Source organism: Taeniopygia guttata, chromosome 1 (assembly GCF_048771995.1).
Source record: "Taeniopygia guttata chromosome 1, bTaeGut7.mat, whole genome shotgun sequence".
Classification (NCBI taxonomy): domain Eukaryota; kingdom Metazoa; phylum Chordata; class Aves; order Passeriformes; family Estrildidae; genus Taeniopygia; species Taeniopygia guttata.
The window spans coordinates 105,002,283-105,018,698 of record NC_133024.1 but is presented as its reverse complement, the minus strand read 5'-3'; the positions used below and the strand labels follow the sequence as shown (position 1 = coordinate 105,018,698).

Genomic DNA, 16,416 nt, shown 5'->3' with positions numbered 1-16,416 from the left:
AAGGGGTATTGTTTGTGATTAATCAGTGTTTTCTGCCTTATAGGCCTGCCTCGTCCCCTCAGCTCTCACACGATGATACTCATTCACGCATTGAACATTATGCTAGCAGGTATGAGACCAGCTGGACGTTAGGCAGATCTTTCTCTAAAATTACTTGGAAAAAAAAAAAAAAGAAGAAGAGCTAGGGGCTACCTGAGCACTTCTTAAAGAAACATAAAATTTGGGGTTTTGCTTTCCAGGCTCTGGGATGCAAGAGCATCATGTGTGGTTGGTGTTAACCAGCCTGTCCTAACTTGCATGCCAGAGCACCTGTGTGGTCAGAATTGGTTTTTAGGTCTCTTGGGGTGCTCATTAAGCTGTGTGCTCAGTTACTGATACTTTGATAGGACCTGTGGCAATAGGACAAGAGGTAGTGTTGTAAACTAGAAGAGGACAGATTCAGACTAGATGTAAGGAAGGAAGTTTTGCAATGAGGATGATGAAGCAATGGGAGAAGTTTGTCCAGAGAGGTGGTAGATGCCCCATCCCTGAAAACATTTAAGCTCAGATTGGACGGGGCTCTGAGGCACCTGTTTGAGTTGAACATGTCCCTGCTCAGTGCAGAGGGGTTGGACTGGAGACCTTTAAAAGACCCTTCCACCCCAAACACTTGTATTATTCTGCATAGAGTTTAGTTTTTAATATGGAACCTGATATAACAGTACAAATGAAAAGAGCAGAAACCTCCAAACTCTCATATGAATCTCAGGTGTCATTATAATGTTAATTCATCTCATGAAATGCCACAAACAGGATTTTTCCTTGATTTGGAGGATTAAAATAGTGATATATCACTACTGTAGTTCAATTCTCTGCTTTCATACTGCTACTAAGAATAAAAAAGTGGATTAATTGTGCAAATGTGAAATTGTTTTTCCACGGAGCAAGTAAATTTTCAAGGGCTGAGGATATGAAAAATAGTTATTCTGACCTCTTTCTCTCCTCCAGTATCACTTGATCAGGAGAGGTGTTTCTGAATTATGCAGGACGTTTAGGAGGGACTGAGTGTGAAAACTAATGAGAAATGACTGTTTGGACAATGACATTGCCGGGTACAAAGCAATTTGTGTAATCCCCTGGCATCTTAAGGCTTTTCTTTGATTTTGGAATTAATTAATTGAGAGGAGTTGGAATATAACCTCAGAGAAAGGACTGAAAACTTAGAAGTGAGTTTAGCCAGGCCATTGTAGCAAACAATCTTTTGTGATAGCTTATTGCAAAACCTTTTGGTAATCAACAGCGAGTGTAAATTAATTTGAGTTTCAAATTCATCAAAAACATCACGCTCTCTAATACTTTCCAGAATGTTAGAACAAACAAAGTTTTTTGAAAAACATCATTGGTTTTAATGAGTCTTGTTTATTTTTCCACAGGCTAGCAGAAATGGAGAACACCAATGGTTCTTACCTAAATGACAGTATTTCACCTAATGAGAGCATGTAAGTAGGCTGTTTTCATGGTTTTGATGTGTATTTTCTTGGGAAGGTTAATAACTTGAAATTTTGTAGTGCTGAATTTGCATGGCCATGTATCACATGTGGTTCAATTTAATGATGTGCTCATGTCCTTTCAATTTGTATCATAGTGTCTTCATTAATGTCTTATAACTTAATACCCAATTTATACAACAAATAATAGATATTTCAAAATTAGCAAAAATTATTATTATTTATTTCCAAAACTTACTGATGTATTCAGCAGATAATTTCCATGTTCAAAATAAGGTCATTGTCTGATGAGTTCTAAGGACAAAGATACAAAAGATACCTCTAAGATACCTCCTGTCTTAGTTCAAGCTTAAGCATGGTTACATTGCTGTAAGCTAGAAAATGTTGGTGTGGGAAAAGTGTCATACAAAACATAAGTGAGGCTAAACAGAAATCTTTGCTGTACAAATACCTGAAATACATTTCAAGGGAAAGTCAGGAGGAACTGATCATCACTCTCAAATACTAGCAGTAGTAAATTGTAAGTTGGACAGATCACTGACCAGCATTCATTGTATTGCTTTAAATGTAGAGTTATAAATAAAAGTTTTGATTTTTAAGAAGGAGCTAAATCTGATATCTCACTTTGTGGTTCTCCTCTGATAATATTCTTGGTCTTGTTTATCTCTGAATAAGAGGACATAACTGTGGGTAATGTTTCTGAAGACAGCACAGAAACAGCTATGTCATGGGTGTGTTTGAAAATTTGATCTTGTTTCATTAACTGTGTAGGAGAAGCCATAGCACAGATTCTAAATCAATCAGATATGAAAACCCCAACTTCTCTAAAAACATTTATATCTATTCTACGTTATCTCATCCTTATCACTGTTTAAGGGATGGATTTTTTTGAAGATTCAGACAATTAAATTTGTAGCAGTCCGTTACAACACAGAATTCTGGCTAATTTTTATTCGCTTAAATTGAGATTACAAATGAATAGCATTTCATGAGGTTGACTCTGAGCCTGTGAGCTCAGAATGTTCTTGGATAGCAATAAAGCTGTTTCTTTTTTTCAAAATAGTTTCACTTTTGACTTGGTAGGATTGTTGACTACCAGTTTTGAAGGAAAATCTCATGTAGAACCAGGTACATTGCTTTAAGGTATTGGTAAAAGAGGAAAGTTAAAATGACCCATCAAAATCAATACCGATGCAATGTCAGTAAGTTTCATGCAATTAATGGAAACTTTGTTTCCAAGTCATATGTTAATTCTGTATTACTGTGGATAGTAGTAATGCTCTAATAGATGGAATTTTGTGTTGTCTCACAGAAATATTTCAGTGTCCTTGTCACAGAAATCATGCATGCACTGTATCTCTTGTTTGGTCTTACTGTTCAGTTCATTTTTTTGATCACTTGGAAGTTGTACTGGCATGATTCAATTAAAAAGTTAACTATCCAGTTTGTTCCTCAGTTTGTACTATTAAAATGAGAATAGAACTGTGCATTTTGAATTTTGGTAGAAATATTATCCAGATAGATACAAATTGCAGCAAAATCAAAGCTTACCATTAATTCACAACTGTAATTACTTCGGTTTTACGTATCAGATTATGCCTAAGTATTATTTGTTATTCCTGTAGGGTTTGGATTATTTGGCTAATCAGTACAGGTAGAGTGATAGATGGAAACAAGGAAGGCAGGAAATAGAAACACAACATATATATTTATATATCACAAAATGTTTCATTATGTAGTGTCATTGCAGTGATATATGAAATATCTGTGCTGAAAATCACACAAAAAGAGTATGCTTGTAAAATGACATTTTACTGCAATAGTTATGTCACTTGTTCACAGTTAGTTCACTTAAGTTCTGTAAGAATATTTATAAATACAAAGCAGTGGTTTGAAGGGAATCACAGTTGAAGTGCTTCATGAAAAGTATAAATTTAGGAACTAGCAAGCCTCTCCTTTTGTGAAAAATTAATACTTCTCTTTTATGAACTAATGTTAATGTGCTCTACGTTGTTTTGGCACTCCTACAGTCATAAAGTTGCATCATTAACATTTTCAGGAACAAATGAAAACAAGGAAAATTATAATTTTTGAACAATAACAGCTGTTCAAAATGCCTGTTAAATTCTGGTTTAGAAACATAACAGGAAAAAAACCTTAGACTGACTAGACTGAATTATTTAGTTCTATGAGATCTCCAACAGCAGTGTCATTTTTATTGACCCTGTCATATGGTGTCAAGGGAAACTTTTAATGGTTTCTCAGTGACTGCTGGTGTAAGTTGCTTTGCTTAGGGTTTGGATGCATCTCCTCAGTACCCAAACCACACCTAAAACAATCCATATAGTTCTGGGAGGTGATCGAGGTCTTAAGAATTGTATTTCCTTTTCTCTTCCAGAGATATTCCGGTTTTCAGGTGCCAGAGAGCTTCTGGGGCAATAGAAATAGAGAAAGAGATCCTATGTGTTAAGCAGAATATATTTGTTTTCTGACAGTATACCTCACTTTTAAATTTAAAAAAAAAAAAAAAAGCCAAACATCTGAGTGGAAAATAACATACTTTTATTATATTAGTTAAGGGGTTTTTCTTTGTTTACCTAATTTAGAATTTTATAGAGAAAACAAGATAAATAAAGCACACACTTATTACATAAGGAGAGTTTGTAGTTACAAAAATAAATGCATTGCCCTTGTTTGAATGACCCTTCCACGATGCAGATCAGGCAGCAGAAGATTGCTTTCTTTGTGCAAGCAAATTCCTAATTGAAGTTTGTCAAAAGAGGAGGGCTGAGGTTGTCAGCTGTTGCAAAACTTGGCTTTAGGTATCTAAGAAGCAGAGAAGGAAAATTACCAGAGACTCCGTGAAACAGGTCAGCAGATTTTGCTTTAAGGTGCATTGCTCTACTGTAGGTTATAAAGAGTTCAGCAAATCTCTTTGTAAGGAATGAGAGACTGGGAGTGAATCATCTCCTCAGATTCACTGTGAAGTTGAAGAGCAGGAAGGGAACAGCCTGTTTTCTCCTCCTCTGTTTTCCAGTGATGATGAACACTTGTTAATCCAGCACTACTGCCAAAGTCTGAACCAGGAGTCCCCCCTGAGCCAGCCCCAAAGCCCTGCCCAGATCCTGATTTCTCTGGAGAGTGAGGAAAGAGGGGAACTGGAGAGAATCCTCGCAGACCTGGAGGAGGAAAACAGGTGGGTTATACCACCAGCTGCTGAATTTGAAGTAAAAAGTCTGGAAAACAATTACATATTTTTAGAGATAAAATGAGTTACAAAACTGTGCTTTTTTCTGACAAATAAGTAATTTCATTGTGGCTAAAAGTTGGGTCCTCTTTCCTTTCTCTTTGTTTGGTGTTGCTTGTTGCCGTTTCTTTAGTGTTTCAATACAAAGTATCTCTTACCACTTCTAACTTCAAATTTACTTGAAGTTGTCTTCATTAATCACCATTAAAAAAACCCCAAATGGATACTTGAAGCATCACAGCTCTGCAATCCTATTTATACAGTACTCTGGAATCTTGGGCCATCAGCACAAAAACCAGGAGATCTTGACCCTGGAAGATTGGTAACTACAACTGTGAATTACCAAAATCAGTCTGTAAGATATAAATCATTTAGTTCTACCAAAAAAACATGGGTTTGTCTTCTACTACCTTCAGCTTTTATAGTACAGTCTGTTGGCATTTTCATGCTCTTTTTTTCTCGCTTCTGTAAGAGCTAGGTACTTCTGCTTACATTGAGGATTTAATGCACTAATCATTTACTTTAAACTTGTCAAGGAAATAATGTAAGAGTTGGCAGTGTCATAGATCTTCTCTCCATGATTGTCTTCTTTGGATGGTGCTAATCAATTACAGTGGCTCCATCAGGGAGTTTTTATCAGGAGGGAGAATGGAGAAGATGGTAGGCATCAAGAATGAGGACGATGTTTCACACAGAAAGCTGTAGTAAACAAAGCTCTTGCCCACTGAACAGCAGGGAGATTTTGTTTGAAGCAAACCACAAACTTCCTACTACATAGCACATAAAGGCCAAGTACTTTCTGAAGTGAAGAAAAATCAGTATTTTGAAATAAGATATCATATTTTGCGTGTTCAGGACTATAGCTAAGAAATATCTAATAGCTAGTACAATACAGATGATAAGATAGCTTCATTTCCAGGAGATGGGTGTTATTTTTTTAAACAGCATTATGTAGTGAATCATGGAAGAAGGAAAAAAATCATAATGGTTTTCTCTCTGCATACAAAATAAGCTGCCTAGCAGAAAGGTGTTTTTGATTAGAAAGATAGTATATGAAAACTAGTATAATATGGAGTTAGATAGCTAAATAAGCTAAAAAGCCCTTTAAGAGTTCATGCCTTAAATATCTGCATGGTCTTTATTTGATTTAGCAGTTACTGATGAGGGATGGTAAAAGATCTCTGGCAGGAATTACAGCTTAAAAATTCCTGGTTCAAAGTTTGCCAGTCCTGGATTAAACTAGAACTGTAGTCTCTAAGGTTGGTTTTCTCATTTGTACTGCTGGAGTCACAGTTATGGATGGGATGCCACCACAGGCAGCCTTGCCTTTTGTGAGTGCTCAACACAGCAGGCACAGAGAGCTCTGACTCTGTCTCACAGTGTAGAGGTCACACTGCTCTGATTTTCATTGATTATAACAAAATCATTACTTGTGTCTCTGCAAGCTGCTGTAAATAACTTGTATGTAAAATGTAAGGTAGCTGCTGAGAAGTGACCAAGTTCTTCTTGTCCTGGTTGCTTGTCACAGCCAGATAACCATGAGTTTATGGATGAAACACTGATTCCTGTTTAGAAAAATAAGCTCTTCAGACAGGATCAGTCAGGAGGCATTCATGTAACTTACCTACTTTTAAAAACAGTCCTGTCCCTTTAGATTCCTATTTCCTAGTTGTTCTCCTCCATCAAGTTTGTGCAAACCTTTCTTGGCTGTTGCCAAAGGTAATCAGCAACCTGACACCTAATTCCACACGAGGTGTGAACCTGGTTCCAGTGGGTGAACACATCTTCCTTCCCATGCATATCCTGAAACACGCTCCATGTAAACCTTTGTTACTGCCTCAGGATGAAGACGTTCCTTTGTTCCCAGGGTGCATCTCCTGCCACTGCTGAGCTGAATGTGGTGCACGAGGCACCTTTCCTGCCTGGGTTGCCATAACTCCTGTTGGATACACTTGTAATAACTCCTGCTAACTCAGGTTTAGCTCTCTCTGCTGTGTCTTGTACACTTTTACTGTAAGAGCCAGGGCATGCAGTCACTTCTCAGCAGCTCCCAGGAAAGCAGCCACAAGTGATGCCTCAAGTATCTAGTACCAGGAGGAAGCAGTGCTGTGATTCTGGCACCTCATTGTAATTTCTCTTTTTCTTCTGGTTTCCACAGTTTCCTGCTTATTAAAAAAGCCCTTTTCTTTTTGCTTTGCCTCTTTTGAGCCATTGATTGAATTCTAACATTTGGGTTTCAGCTACAGTTTCTGGCCTCTCAAGTATTTCCATCTTGACTTGTTCCTTAAATGAAAAAGACTCATTGAAATTGTAATTCTGAGGTTTTGCTTTTGGACAGCTTAAAAACTCTGTTGCCTACTTTGAATTCTTCTGAAATGCATTCTCTAACTTATAAACTAACCTAGCTGTGATGTGGTTCTGACTCGGGTTTTGCCAGTTCCAAGGACCTCTTGTTAGATATTTATTATTTATCTGCTAACATTTTAAGACCTTGGTGCTTCTGTAGATTGTAAGTATGAATTCCTTAAATAATGTATGGCTAAGATTTGACTGCTAAATTATTTATATTTGTTAAAATGTGAGCATTTTAGAGAACATTTTCAATGGCTGAAAATGTTTTATTTGAGTTTCAGATCTTCAGGCTTGTGCTGAGTTTTTCTTCACATGGAACATTGTGATAAGACCATTTCTGTATTCAATAGACAAAATGCAATCTTGCTGTTGAAGGCATTATTACTGTATTGCAATTTAAAAGAAAAATCCAATTATAAAACCCTCTTTAAAACTGTTTCCTCACAAGTGAATGTATTTCAGAGAGAGAGAAGACAAGTTTTAGTTGTCCATCTAAAGCAATACATTACATAGGTTATATAGTAGAATAGGAAATACAGGATGTACTGTAGTGGCATTAAATAGAAAGCATGTGGTTCTGCAGTGACAGAATTAAAACTTTTTGCAAAGAATTAAAATACCTTCCTGCTATTTTAATGAGTCAGGAAAGTGGATGTTTCCTAATATTTTAGTTGAACTGAGGTCTTGTATGTAAGAGGGCGACTTCACTCATGTTCTCTGCTCTTCCTCCTAGCTCTGAGCTGTCCTGGAACAGGAACTAAGTAAATGAGATCTCCAGTCAGAGCTATTTGCCGTTCCTTTGCTTTTCCTGACTTGCAGTGGGAGTGCAGTGGGCTGTGTGCCACCAGAGAAAGCACTGACACCCTGAATCTCAAAGCTGCCCTGTGTCGGTGTTCCTCCAAATCTGAATACTGATGAATGGCCTCCTCACATAAGTTCCTTCTGTACAGTTGCCAACAGCAAGAAAGTGATGCATTTCTAAACATGCTGTGGCTCCTCTTGGTATTTGTTTTGGAATTGAAGAAGGGGAACTAGATCTTCTGAGTGTGAAGCATCCTGAGTAAACACTGTCACCCCAGTGAGGGATAGGGTGTAGGTGGTTCAGCTACCATCTTTGTCTGTTTCCTCAGACCAGTGATTTTCTGTAGGGAGATGAGAAATAACATGAATTCACAAATTCTCAATTGCCTTTGAGAGGACTACTCAGCAAACAGAGTCCACTAGGATTTCTGTCACCAGGCAATTAATGCTGCCAGTGATAGATGTGATTCATAATTCATGCACTCTTTACTACTCAGCTCTGTACAGTTGCATAAATCACGGTTACACTGCATGCTTCCTATGTTACTTTTCTTCACAAATGCCTCAAAGAGTTGCAAGCATTGTAAATGGAATATATGGGAGTTCTTGAATATTCTCTTACTGAAGAAGGGTTTCTTTCCCGGTGATGAGTACATGCTGCAGGATTAGTTTTTTGTTTGTGACAGCCAGATGTCAGTCACCCAGCCTGAGCTGTGGTGGTGGGAGATGAGGTTTCCATGTACTGCCCATGCTTGGTCAGTTGCATTCATTTCTAGAGGAGCATGTTTGTATCTGCCCTTTCTCTTCTGTCCCATTTTATGGTGAAAGTGTCAGAGTCCCTCTCCTCAGGGCTGTGGCCAGTGCCTTGGGTGCCTGGCTCACATCAGCAATCCTTTTCACCACACAGCTTAAAACTCTTCCAGAGGGAGGAATAAGGGCCATTTGTTCTCTCAGGATATTCTTACAGCAGTTTTCAAATTCTTTCCTTCTTTTTTAATTTTCAGCTTTTTTCCATTATGTTAATACACCTCTTCATTGTGGTATGTTATGATATTATTGATTCTGTGCACTGCACATCACTCTTATGGCTCTGAAACTATGTTGAATCTCAGTCCTCTGGATGGAGGACTGTGTAGCTGGACTGAAAAGGTGCTGCTGGAAAACTCAGTAATGCAGGTGCACTGGGGAAACCCACATACATCTTTCAAAATTACATTCCTTTGTGCCAACAGTATTATAATATTTAATTACAGAACTCCAGAACTCCCATCCAGACATACTTCTGGTTGGAAAATATGCAGTATCTTTTAACTTTTTTTTTTTTTTCCTGTAGGCTTTCAGAAAGATTTTTAAATAATTTTTTATCAGACATTGAAAAGATTTTTATCTGAATTACTCCCTGGTCCTTACTGGAAGGACTTCTCTATATTGATACAGGCAATAATTGCAGATTTCTTTGTAGCAAGGTATCTAATTATGTTGTAAGTATGACCAAGTGCATTTATTTAGCTTCCCTTAGGGTGATGTTTTACCTTTTGTTTTGCAGCATTTCAGACTTACGAGTGTGCTGTTCATAGAGTATTGCCTGTATAGTGCATCTGGGAAATTCCTCATGGGTTAGTGATAGCCACTGTCTGTGGGCATGGTGAAAAGCAGGCTCAATGATCATTCCTGTATAAACTTTAGTCAGCAATAGCACCGTGTGTAATGAACATGTTGCCATGTTCATTCCTATTCCCTTTTGTATTTTTATTAATTATTCACCAGTTTGTTCAGCTAGAAGTATCAGAAGACATTAAGTCAGGCAGAAGACATAACTTACATGACAATATCTATTCCCAGTATAGACAGCCCTTTTTTTTCCTAGATAATTTTCATGAAGCTGAAACTCTGTATTTTATTAAAACAAAAAACTTCATTGGAAAAAAGAAACTCTAGTTATCCCTCTTTTTAGGGATAAGGGTTTTAAGGAAAGAAATCTTGAATTTTGGAACAGCCTGAAGTTAAAATTTATTAGCTCTTGTTTTTAATAATTTAAAATTTCTGCACAGGACGGATCATGTAGGTCAGACATCCCTTAGAAATTGTGTTGTGGCCAGTGACAAGGTCCCAGGTGAGGACATATCCATCATGCAGCTGCTGAGGGGCTCGGGGACCTTTGAAGAACAGTCAATAGCTTGTTGTTCTCCTTGGCATTGCTTCCCCACCCGTGTGAAATGATGCATCCTGCTTTAGTTCTCCTTCTGGTCACAATAAAATTCTTTTAGAAGTGGATTTTTGGCAGGTTTCCGGGGTGCTGTTACGCTTCCAGACCAAACTGTCAGAGTGTGTTGTGGTTTGCAGGCAGAACTGGAAAAAGGTGTCTGTTCTCACAACCTCAAATAAGAGCAAGTTGGAAAAAGTAAAATCTGGGTCACTGCTTGTGATGAGTAAGCAGTTACCAGAGCATCCAGCCGTTTTTCCCCCTCTGGGAAGCTGTAAAAGAACATCATAGCAACAAAATCCCAGTGCAGTTTGTTAGGCCTCCCTTGCCTATGAAGTTTCTGCTACAAGTCACTATTTTTGCACTATTTTTGGACTGTTACCTTTAACGAGGTTTCAGTTTCTTACCTTCTGGGCTTTCCCTGCTTGGTAGACTTTTTTTTTTTTTTCATGTGGAACACTATAGATCATATTAATCTATGGAATGTTTTACTGAAGTAAAATTGGAGTTTTATTGAATAAAAGAACAAGCTTAGAAGTGTCATAAAGTTACAGAAGACACTAACACTCTAGTCAGGACAAAGATGAAAATTATAGCCCCAAAACCCAGTGCAGTTCAGTTTAACAGACTGGCTCACTAATTCTCATCTTCAGTTGATAATTTTTGCCCTAGGCTGGAAGTGCATTTGCAGATCTGAAGAGAGGAGAGTGATATGACCTGACTGACAGCCAAGTTCTGTGTTTTGCTTTGCCTTTTTGTGTGGCTGCATCTCTGATGGTTCTCTTCTGTAAAACAGATCGGCCAGTCAGGCGGCACCCGCTTTGGTTTAGTGTTTGTGAGGTGCTGTGATAACTCTGAGTCCTCCTTGAGCACTAGTGACCCCTCAGGTGCAGCCATGTGTGGAAGGGAACTGGCAGTCCCACTTCTGCTGGGAAGGATCAAGGGCAGGAAGCTGAGGGAGGGCTGAGCCCCGGACAGACCAGTCCTGGCTTCAGGAGGGTGTCATGAGTGCCCTGGGAGGGAAGACGCTGTGAGTCCTGCTGATGCCAAGAGCCTTTAGGCAACTTGAAGCACAGATCCATCTAATCCCAGCTCCGTGCGGATCCGCAAGGAGCGAGCCCGCAGGTGTGTGGATTCAGGAGAGGGAAAGGCAGCTGGTGCAGGTGAGCCCTGAAAAGTGAGACACATCACACCACGCGAGAGGGAGCGCCTTGTCACTGCCCCGTGCAGGGGCCATAAAGCTTTTGCCCCTTGTCACTTGCCAACAGGAACCTGCAGGCAGAGTACGACCGCTTGAAGCAGCAGCACGAGCACAAGGGTCTGTCTCCGCTGCCGTCCCCCCCGGAGATGATGCCGGTCTCTCCGCAGAGCCCCCGCGACGCTGAGCTCATCGCCGAGGCCAAGCTGCTCCGCCAGCACAAGGGCCGCCTGGAAGCCAGGATGCAGATCCTGGAGGATCACAACAAACAGCTGGAATCGCAGCTGCACAGGCTGAGGCAGCTGCTGGAGCAGGTGAGGCCTCAGGCATTTCTTCTGGGTCTCTGAAGAGTAATTTTCCAAACAGGGTGTGAAGCGTTATCAATAACGAGAACATTCCAAGAAATTGTGTCTTTAGAAGCAAGTCAGAGAAATGTAAAAGTTTTTTTACAGGCTGCAAGTGAGAATATGGAATCAGGTTTCAGTGTTCGTATTTAGTCTTCTTCCTTGTTTTATTCAAAATTAAAATGCATTGGCTGCATGGATGAATTTACTTAAGAACAGGCTGAAAATTGTGTGTATTCATGGTGTAAATAAAAAATTACAGAGATCTAAAGTATTGAGCTGATATAGCAACATCTTACTTTTTTTCCTTCAATTTCAGCCACAGGCAGATGCCAAGGTGAATGGTACAACACTGTCATCTCCTTCTACCTCTTTGCAGAGGTCAGGCAGCAGTCAGCCAATGCTTCTTCGTGTAGTTGGCAGCCAGACTTCAGAAACCATGGGTAAGATAACAAAGCTCAGGTAGTCACAAAAAATAATTATGTCCCATTTTCCAGAAAAAAATCCTTAAAGACAGAAAACACTTTTCCGTTTAGTTCAAATGAAATGAAGTAGATCTTTGCAATGATCTTCAGTGTCATCTGGCTGTTTACACTTTGCATCTTCATTATGATTCAGGCTTTGCTTTTGATCGTGATGCACCCAGTAGCTTGGATATTTTGATATTAAACACAAAGCTCTGTCAGGGCTTGACTTCTGAAGACAAATGCTGCTGAAAAGCTAACTGTTCTATTCAAACTGACTTTCAGTTATGAAGCATGACATGGCTGATTTAAATGTACATAATATTAATTATGGCTAAGAGACTAAATGTATGATTAGTCATCCCCATGTCAAATGATGTGATCTTATTTTTAATATGTTGTGGCTCAATCAGTAGGATGGAGCTGTCACTCACAGGCAGTGCTCATCTAGTGGCTTTTCTAAGTATCACATCAGATGTGGTAATGAATATCATAAGAGCTGTGGAGCGAGGTTAAATAATAATATTCTGTAGCTGGAGGTTGGAATTATTATTTTGGTGCTTTTAGTAACTGCCATGTGGCTCTTTCCTAATTTCCTGTCTGTTACAAAATTAGTAAGTATTTATTACCAAGTGGCAAGGATTTTCTGCTAGTAAAAAAGCAATCAATCTTTTCAGCATCTTTAAGAAAATGCACTTATATTATTTCAACAAGATGATGTTTCAAGTCTGATGATAATATTCAGCCTCATACAGAGAAATTTATTTTATGTATATTAGTGAGAGCTTTTCACTGCTATTAGTGAAAGTGTCAATGGCAGTGAGAAATTTAATGGGAGGGCACATTCTGCTGTGTCTAAAGTGCTGTTGTGGTAGGAAATGTAGCTTTTGGGGAGGCTTTTTCTTCCATTCCAAGTGTGAGCAATAATTTCAGCCTATGACAGTATCAAACAAGATGGGTTCTGTACAATCTGCAATTAAAAATGTGAAATAAATAGTACCTTTAGGAATGCTGGAGTTGAAATCCTGGGGGTGAGAGTACTATCACAGGTAGCAGAAATTTATGGAAAAAGTAAAAATGGACCTTTCATTAATCATGTTACCAGTGGAGAAATATTTTGTTATGTATGGCAGAGTAGATAAAATATATTAGTAGTGGTGTAATTTGCATCAGCTTTCTGGAGAAATGTCATTAATTTCATCACATAAAATACATGAATTAAAATAAAACACAAAAGAGAAAAGAAACACAATTTTAAAAAAAGATAGAAAGACAGTGTTTCCCAACCATCTTATTAGAAGTCTTGTAGTTTTATATTTCATCCTTTAGTGGGACAAAATACAAGAATACACTTTTTTTCATTTGACTCAATATAAAATTATTCCCATTTACCTCGGAAGAGTGGAATTAATTGATTAATACAATAGAGTCATATAAGCTACTAAAACTTTTTAAAGCAAATATTTAGACATAACTTGATTTTATTTGATTGGTTTGATGGAGCCAATATGTGGGAGAACAGTGAGATGTTATCAGTTGGATCATACTGAGAATCAGCAGAGCCACGCTGTTGGCAGCAGGGAATGGAGCTTATAAGAAGAATTACTAACCAGGCTAACAAACCACAACTAATTCAGTTTGTTAAGTGTCCTTTCACGCCAGAAAGCTTTGCTTGCTAGACTCAAGAGTTTTCTGAAGCTCAGCTTAAAATACTCTTGAATTGTGAAGGGAACCAGAGTGGTGGTGTCAATAATTCTGCCATGCAGCAACCATGTGCCCAGGAATGAGAGAGCCATAATTTTTGAGAAAATACTGAGGATCTCCAGGTGTCTCAGGAAATGAGGCAAGGTGGTGGTAGCTTTTATATGTCTTTCTCTTTAAAGTTACACCTTAGTTTTTTCATTTGAAAACCCACTGCACTTTTGTCTTTCTGCTTTGCTGAGGAGACATTGCTGTGTAAGGTGTTCCACCAGCAGTGTTTTGGTAAAATCAGTGACCTGCTCAAACCCTTATTTGCAAACAGAACTTGTTAACTTGAAGTACACCTGGGCAAGTGGAAAGGTTCTGCTTTTCTCCTCATGGAGTCCCAGTGGGAAAGTCCTTATCCTTGGCCTTTCTGCCCCAGCAGGGTAGCAGCACAGGAGGTTCTCTGAAGTGTATGAGGCAAGAGGCTGTTCTGAACTTTAATTTGTTCAAGTATCCCCAGAATATTTGAGATTCACTAAGCTCTCTAAACCTTCTATAGAAACACAAATGGGGAAGGCTCTTCTGGGTAAAGAGAGGAGACTGAGCTCTGAAGGTATCTTCTGTCAAGTTGCTTGGTTGACGTCTTATTTTGTCCTTTACAAGAAAATGCTCAGAAAATATCATCCAAATAAGGAAAAAATTTAAAATAATGAATTTTAAATAAAAAATACAACATTTTTGAGGGTTGGTAGTGCAGCTTATATCAGCACTTATGAGGACATTTGGAAGTTGGTACCTGTCTTCAGTTCTTGGCCAGGACAGCAGAACCACAGCCCTTTTATTGAGATCTTTAGGGCCAGGAGGCTTTCTTCAGACTGATAAAATCCTCAGCCTGGGTAGAATCCGTGAGATCTCGCTCTGAGTTTTCACCTTGACATTCAGCAAAGGCTGCAAGGACATTGCTTTTGCTAAGACACCTCTGTCAGTGCAATGCCTGATGTGAAAGTAACTCATGGTGTGAGTTGATTTGTGTGAGCCCAGCACCACTCAAAAGCTGAACAAACTGCAAGCAGCCTCAGCAACTATTTTTAGACCATTAGTGGAATAAAAGAAGCTGATACAAAGACCATCATTTATATGAATTGAGTGCTTCTTACAGACACTCTATCCCACTTCTTGTGCTGGAGTGGGAGAAATCACTCTTGGTCAGAAATAATTCTTGTTAAACTCCCAGCTTAAATATAGGCAGCCCTGAAATGCTCCTTTCATATCCCTTTTTCTAGGTTTTTCACTAGCATGGAGCACCTCAATGTTTAAAGAATGTAAATGTTAATAGAACATCAGACAGTTTCCGACTCAAATAGGGCACGACATGTTAGAATAAAGGGTCATTAAGTAATTTTCAAAAGAAGTATGTAACTCAGTTATTACAGCAGGCAAAATTGCTTTTGTGTTTTAATAGAGATAAAAGACATCTAGTAAAAAAGGAGAATCTCACTCAAAGTATATACTTTAGGTTTGGGTTTTTTTTTCCAGATGCTTTATTTATATTGGAGGGCAGGATCTGCATTAAAAACAACATATGGAATTCAGTTATATGAAACCATGAGCAAAAAAAAAATCCAGTAAAAATAAAATGTATTGAATTTCCCATTAAGCTGCTGCCCTATAATCAGGTTATAGAAATTATTCAGTGGGAGAAATGTATTTCGCTTTATTAAACTGCTGCTAAACCCTTTTACAGTACAATTGAGTGTTCTTGGAGCGCCAATCTGAGGCAATTAAACTGTCAGAAATATTAATACTGATGCAGATGAGAATCTGGGTTTCTACTGATTTGCACAGCTAGGCAAAGCAGTGCCAACATGAGCCCAGCACTATTAGAAAGCTGCTCAACAGCAGCACTCACAACAGCAATTTCTTTTTCCATTAATAGAATAAGAGGAGCTGAAACGACGAGTGTCATTTATGGAACTAGATGTTCCTAGCAGACATTTTACCCTACTTCTTTTACCAGAGTCAATTTCTTAAATCCCTTTTTATGGATTAAAATAGTGTTAATTGTCTCAAATTCCTCATTTAGTTTCCCTTAGATCCTTAGAGAGAACAGTAACAGTCAACAAAATTGACCTTTGAAATTTTTATTGTACACTAAGCAGAGCATGTGTCTGAGTGAACAGCCGTAACTTCGAGGAGGACTTGGGCAATACAAACTGCTAGCACAGGCTTTCATGCAGTGGTGTGGATTTGCTTTGCAGGTGAGGATGAGCTGCTCAGCCCTCCCCAGGACACAAGCACAGGTTTGGAGGAAGTGATGGAGCAGCTCAACAACTCCTTCCCCAGCTCCAGAGGTGAGCGCTGCTGCCTGTGGCAGATGAGAGGGAAGAATATAAAAGTCTTTTCTGTTCCTTGATGTTTTCAGAGGGTTGTGTTTTGGTATCAGGCTTTTTGCTGCTCTTTGTTTTCATTTCAACAATAGCTGTAGGGAAACCTGTCTGCTAAGAGTGGAGGAGCAGCCTGTTCCTCCTTACCTTGAGCTGTCTCCACAGGTAGCCCTAGATATGTGGATGAAATAATGTCTTTGTGAGACTCTTTCTTCCCCAATCATTTTCTTAGCTTCCCTTTTGCCATGTT

The 16,416-nt window shown here is 38.8% G+C and overlaps 1 protein-coding gene across 27 annotated transcripts in view; it reads left to right on the top strand.

Annotated features, from left to right (window-relative positions):
• Positions 1 to 16,416, top strand: part of DMD (dystrophin) — a 1,135,802-nt gene that overhangs the window by 1,102,861 nt on the left and 16,525 nt on the right. For 23 of the 27 annotated variants that reach the window (XM_072937290.1, XM_041719931.2, XM_072937332.1 and 20 more), the window contains 6 exons: positions 44 to 109; positions 1,413 to 1,478; positions 4,525 to 4,683; positions 11,359 to 11,602; positions 11,952 to 12,075; positions 16,041 to 16,133. In XM_072937290.1, coding sequence (XP_072793391.1) covers positions 44 to 109; positions 1,413 to 1,478; positions 4,525 to 4,683; positions 11,359 to 11,602; positions 11,952 to 12,075; positions 16,041 to 16,133 — 752 coding nt within the window. The remainder of the gene's footprint in view (positions 1 to 43; positions 110 to 1,412; positions 1,479 to 4,524; positions 4,684 to 11,358; positions 11,603 to 11,951; positions 12,076 to 16,040; positions 16,134 to 16,416) is intronic. The other 4 variants (XM_041719926.2, XM_030287254.4, XM_041719924.2 and 1 more) reach the window with 2 other exon arrangements.